Source organism: Bidens hawaiensis, unplaced genomic scaffold (genome assembly GCF_021521415.1).
Source record: "Bidens hawaiensis isolate Kalapana, Puna unplaced genomic scaffold, B.hawaiensis_p1.1 tig00005808_1, whole genome shotgun sequence".
In the NCBI taxonomy this organism is placed as follows: domain Eukaryota; kingdom Viridiplantae; phylum Streptophyta; class Magnoliopsida; order Asterales; family Asteraceae; genus Bidens; species Bidens hawaiensis.
Window position 1 is genome coordinate 1,021,576 of NW_027491383.1, and position 6,411 is coordinate 1,027,986.

The following is a 6,411-nucleotide window of genomic DNA, read 5'->3' on the forward strand; positions in this document are numbered from 1 at the left end:
CAATATTGACCTCTCAGAATCAAAATTCAATCACTGTAGCATCCCACCATTAATATTCAAATCCAATACCTTTGAATTCAACCAAATAACACCCATTTGAACTAGTAACCATTCAATTCTCATCAACACGAACGCATTTCAGTCCAAATCCAGATTGATTAACACTTAGAATAAGCTAATTTCTTAATTGACAAAACAGCAAAACTAGTCCTTTACGTTTGCACGTTTTTTCAGTGGATGTCCTTTCGCAAACTTAATTACAAAAAACATCCTTTATGTTTTAAAACTCCATCACGTTATGTCCTTTGGTCCTAACCCAGTTAACTTTTCTCGTTAAATCCGGTCATGTGCAAGACACATGAGGGTAATTTAGTCTTTTTACTTAAAATAAAAAGTTAAATGATATTAAAAATAAATCTCTCTCTCTCTCTCTCTCTTCTACATCTCATCTGCAGCATCATCATCTCCAGTTCAAGGCCACCACCACCACTAACACCATCATTCAAATCCACCACCACAGGCAACCGTCGTTGAAAAAACCTCGCCCCAAACTCCCTCACTCACCACAGTCTTTTCCTCAACAAACCCCCACCACGACGAAACCATAATCACCTCAGTTTTAGGTGGACTCAATTCCGACCCGTTAGGGGTGGGATTGACCTCGTTTATAAAAGCATAACTCAATCGGCGGAATTTGGAACTCAGCCCCACTCCGTTAAGCCAATCACCTTCGATCCGTCATCAATCGGGTTAGTGCTTGTGTGTTTTAGGGTCGCAATCATCTAACAAACAAAAACCCTCTAAATTGAAAGAGGCGACTTGTTGAGCAATTAGGGAAATCAACATTAGCGTTCTTGTTGGATTAGGGGGTTTTCCTAAGTATTGTATATATATATTTTTTTGGAATCAAAGCATAAACAGGTCGAATTCTTGTAAACCCTTCGTCCTCATTTCTAGGTGTTTTGGGTCTAAAGTATGTGATTCCCACCATGTATAGGGTTCCGACGAGGGGGAACAAAGGGGTATAGTGGATTGGTGGTGCTTTGTGGCTTTTAAGGTATGGTGGATTGGTGGTGATGGTGGTTTCCGGTGGTGTGACGGTCTAGTGGTGGCGGTGCAGAGAAAGAGACAGAGAGTCTAGAAAGAGAGAGTGAGAGCGCACGTGTGTGTGTGTGTCTATATATATATATATATATATATTAGATTTTATAATATTATTTAATATTTTATTAATCTTTATGTGTAGAAAAACTAAAATATCCTCATGTGCACTGCACATGAGGTGACTTAACTGATAAATTTAACGTTTGTTAGTGGAAAGGACGAACTATGCAACGATTTTTATGAATGTCTTTTACCATTAAGTTTGCAAAAGGACAACCATTGAAAAAACGTGGAAACATAAAGGACTAGTTTTGCTATTATGTCTTTCATAATTCTATGATATGATAAAATTCGATGTCAATTTGATAAAAAAAACACATTCAATTGACCTAATTAACTGAACAAATAACAAATTAAAAGCACCATACGCTCTGATATCAGTTGAGGATTAATAGATCAAGGTCTAACAACGATCAATAAGTCCATAATATCATGGATCTAGTTCTTAGATATCGTTAATAGATCAATTAGGGAAATTATATGTGTAGCATGTGTTTTCTAGAGAGAAATTGACAGAGTTTGGACAAGATTCAATAATAATAACTCAATTCGTTAACATAATCAGAAGTTACAAAGTTTATATAGTGGCAGGGGTTATTCGTCGAAATACCAAGCGAATGGACCCCCTATTCGCCAAGCCATTTGCTGACAAGCTAGCGAATGGCTATTACAAAACATTCCTCATACGTTGACATATCAAGCGTATGGACTAATAATCCTAAAACCCCATTCTCTTAACATGCTAAGCGAATGGACATACCATAATCACAAAATTAGCCCTTGAACTATTATATAAAGACCAAATAAACAAAGACCAAGAGGAGTAAACGTGTATCAACAGATTCTTTCAAACCCAGAGTTTCTAGCTTAATGAACCGAGATCGAAGATCTTTTAAAACCCGACCACGTTCAAACCCTACCATGTACAAACCCGACCCGTTCTTATCGGTGGTCGTGAAACTTTAACAGGGAAAAAGGCGATCAAGTTCTTGGGTTCGTGTTTAAGAAACACACTGGGGATATGATATGCCAGAAACACCTGCGATTGACATTTGCAAGTAACCGAGGACCAAATTCAAAGGGATCTTTCAATGAATAAGTTTGATTGGGACCAACCGCTTCAATTGCAACCGATGAGCCCCACAACGGTTGAACAAATGAATGTGGTTTGGGACGCGCATAATGAGTTTAAGATGTATTTCAAGAGGATTTATGATAATATGCGTTTGTGTTTGATGGGAGGAATGTGGTGGATGTTGACAAGTTGAGGGAGATCAGGTTTATTGTGGCTTGAACCGAGTGAGGAAGTGGTTTTATTATTAATTTTGTAACTTGTGAGTTTGTTATGTGGACCTGGTTCTTGTTTGTGAATTTCTTCAAAATATTTCAATATAAAAATAAACTTGCACGATTCAATTTCAAGAGATATTCAAACATTCTGAATTACAATATCAACACCTATGCTTTTCTAAGTATTCAACATTACATTTTTTCCAACTACACAAAATATAGAAAAAAATGATGAATTTATTAAAATGTAAGATCCGAATACGATCCAAATCTAAATTTCAAAAATATATATCTTTAATCTCCATGGGGACCATTCAAATCTTGAACATCACAGTTACTCTCAACTCCCCTACACACTTGTTGATGTTAGAAACAAAAACACTACACACTCACATTGAACAAATAGAGCTTAAGTACAAACGACAGTCCCAACTGCAACAAGAAAATCCCAACCACAATTAAGAACCAACTCTCACCAGCCGACACAATATGATTCCGCAGGTTTAATGCCACAAACAATGCTGACATTATTCCCGCCACACCTGTTATTACCCATCTGAACATCTCATCTGGGATAACAGATAAGCACTGCATTTAATATAAAAAAAACGGACAGTTTGGTCAACCAGTCAAAACAATAATTTTATGAAAGAATATAATATGCACGTTGAGTTGGTCCACAAACACATTTAGCTGAACAAGTCGTGTTCGGGTCTGGAAACTTGACCTGCTTAATTTTATACTTTCTTAAAAAACGGTTCTGTGTAATGATATAACTCTGGTTTAAAATGTAATTTTATTATTATTATTATTATTATTATTATTATTATTATTATTATTATTATTATTATTATTATTTTGTAAATTTGCAATTTTGGATTCCTATTTACACAACAACAACAAAAAAAGTTGCAGGTTTTTGACACGCTTTTGATCATGTTAAATGGGCCTACAAACATTGACCTGTTCAACGTTCTATTCTAGACCGGCTAACTTTCTAGCTATATCTTTTTTTATTTCACATGTATTACCCGTTATAGATTAAAGGTGTGAACGAGCCAAGCCATTCTTGAGCTACTCGAGATCGGCTCGCTAAAAGCTCGAGCCTAAAATAAGGTTGTTTAATAAACGAGCCAGAGCTGGCTCGCAAGCTTAAACGAGCCTAGTACTTATATAAAATTTACTTATATTTATTTATATAATAAATTCTTATAAATAAAAATATGATAAAAAAAAAGGTAAACAACATATGATAAACAAATCAGGCTCAAGTTTGAAAAACTACTCACAAGCCGTGCTGAGAACTTGCTTTCGTAAGGAGCCAAGCTCAAGCCTAGTCAAGCTCGGGCTCGGTTCGTAAGCTACTGGAGATTGGCTAACTAAAAGCTCGAATCTAGTCGAGCTTAACCACGCTTCCTCGTTTAATGAATGAGCCTGAGCTGGCTTGCGAGCCAATTAATTATATAACTTCTATTTAATGTATTAAATATATATGTTTATATAACAGAATTATATATAAAATTATGATAAAAAAAAGGAAATATATATATTGTTATATATAAATTTTTGACTAAGATATAAAAACAAATATATATATATATATATGTGTGTGTGTGTGTGTGTGTGTGTGCAATCATTATAAATGTATATAAATCAATTAATATATGATAAACGAGTCGGGCCAGAGCCGAGCTCGAGCTTTAGAAATAAAGCTCGAAATAAGCCAAGCCCAAACCAGGCTCAAGTTTAAAAAACTACTCTCAAGAGCTGAGCTTGAGCTCAAGCTTTCGTAAAACCTGAACCAAGGTCGAGTTCGAAACACCACTCACAAGCCGAACTCGAGGTTTAGGAATACAGGCTCGAAACAAGCGAAGCTCGAGGTCAAGCTCTTGAAAGTTAAACGAGCCGAACCCAAACCGAGCTCAAGCATGAAATACAACTCACAAGTCGAGCTCCAAGCTTTAGAAATACATCTTGAAAGAAGTCGAGCCGAGCTCGAGCTCTCGTAAGTCAAACAAGCCAAGCTCGAGCATGGTCAAGCTGGTGCCCTGCTTGGCTCAGCTAGTTTACACCCCTATTAGGCTTTACAGATAAAAGATATAAACAGACCCGTCCATAATCAAAACTGCCACATTTACCTATGACAATAAAAAAAACATATATGTAAAAGAAGAAACAAAACCCTTACCATTGCGGGAATGAAGACGAACAAAGAGTACCCGTATAGACAAAATAGTTGAACGAGTGTTGATGGCGCGGAAAAGTACTTGAGAATCACATACAAGCATAGCGGAACAACAAGAACATAACCATAGAACACACCAGCAGACCATGTTACCAGATTAATATCATAGTTCCACTCTTTATGTTGTAATTTGTGCGACAAGTAAGTCACAAACGTACCAATTGAAGCCGCTACAAAGATTAAGGTAGTGCATATCCAAAAAGGTCCATACCTGATAATATTTGTGATTAAAGATTATGATTTATTTTACTTGTGACACAAATTAAGTTCTGAAGGAAAATCAACTTACAAGTCTGGATTGCTAGCAGTTTTCTCATTGAAGCTACCATTAAAAGGTAAGAGGGAATCTTTGATTCTTTCTAGGACATCAGATGTGTCGACTTCAAAATAAGGGCGGTATGCAGCAATTGTGAACATCTTAAACCAACCACCACTTGATGGTGATTGTGGTGAACCAGAACCAGATACTGGTTTTGAGAATGTATCTGCAAATGTTCAAGTATAATATTACACGTGAATAACTTCTATATAGGCTTGTAAACGAACTGAATGAGTACAAACGAAGCATGTTTAACTTAACCGAAAAACGATCGAACATGAGCATTCAAATAAACGGGGTTTTGTTGTTCGTGTTTGTTCCCTAACAATATAACAGAATGGTTCCCGAGTGTGAAGAACAATGTGTAAAGCTAAAAAGTTATTTAAACTAAACTAAGTTGTAATGGGCCAAAAATATTTAAATGAATACATTTACGAACGTAAACATACAAACTTAAACGAACGAGCATAAACAAAGTTAAACAAACGCACGTTCACAAATATAAACGAACAAAAAGACGTGTTCATTCATTAACTAAGTGCACAAATTTCTTTGCTCGTGTCTATTCGTTTACTAAATAAATGAACTTCCTGACGAGCATGTCACTAAATGTTGGGTTTGTTTTACAGGCCTATTATAGATGACGATAATTGCATAGCATTTGAGCAAAACAACAAATGGTAATCCTCAAATACAATATAAACATTTATGTCTATCCTTGCGCTTAAAAATCAATCTAAGTTGATAAGCTAAGAAGATGAAGGCCATTATTAGCATTTAAACTAGATAAGATCCAAGTCAACTGTTTGAAACAAATCACATTATAAGGGATTGAGAAAGACGCACCATCGGCATCAGGCGGCGGTCCAGCAGCGGCTGCGATCTTCCCCTGAGCACCAGACGGAGGAAACGTTTGCAGAGTAGTAGTAGTATCTGCACTTATCAATTATACCTAAAAACAACAACAACCAATTCACTTACCTAAAATAAAAAGGAACAACAATTACCGTTAAATTTGACGGAAACTTGTCCCGGAGAATCAGAAACAGCCTGGAATGGAATGAAGTAGGGCTCAGATCTAGTGATGAAACACAATTATAGAAGAAGAAGAAGAAGAAGAAGAAGAAGAATTACAGGAACAGATCCAGACACGTTCTGGTTGTCTATGGTTGTGTAATTGCCGGACATCATCTTCCTCTTTGGATTATATTAAGTAATGTGGAGATTGTGATCTGTGATTGCCGGCCGGAAGAATAAGAATAGATCTATCTGTATCTGTATGAGTCACCACCACCAGGTTATGGCCATACTTATACGTCGTCTTAATTACGACACGGTCAGGTCAGGTCAGGTCAGGTGGGTCGGTGATGTGAATGAACTCTATCACGCAATT

At 36.5% G+C, this 6,411-nt stretch overlaps 1 protein-coding gene across 1 annotated transcript; it reads right to left on the minus strand.

Moving 5' to 3' along the window:
* Positions 1–2,770: 2,770 nt before the first annotated feature.
* On the minus strand, positions 2,771–6,209 carry LOC143630765 (uncharacterized). Its single transcript, XM_077099687.1, has 6 exons — positions 6,153–6,209; positions 6,020–6,068; positions 5,865–5,951; positions 4,989–5,184; positions 4,643–4,910; positions 2,771–3,042 (listed from the first exon to the last, which is right to left on the minus strand). The coding sequence occupies exons 1-6, from the start codon at positions 6,207–6,209 to the stop codon at positions 2,836–2,838; spliced, it is 864 nt and encodes a 287-aa protein (XP_076955802.1). The 3' UTR covers positions 2,771–2,835.
* Positions 6,210–6,411: the final 202 nt, after the last annotated feature.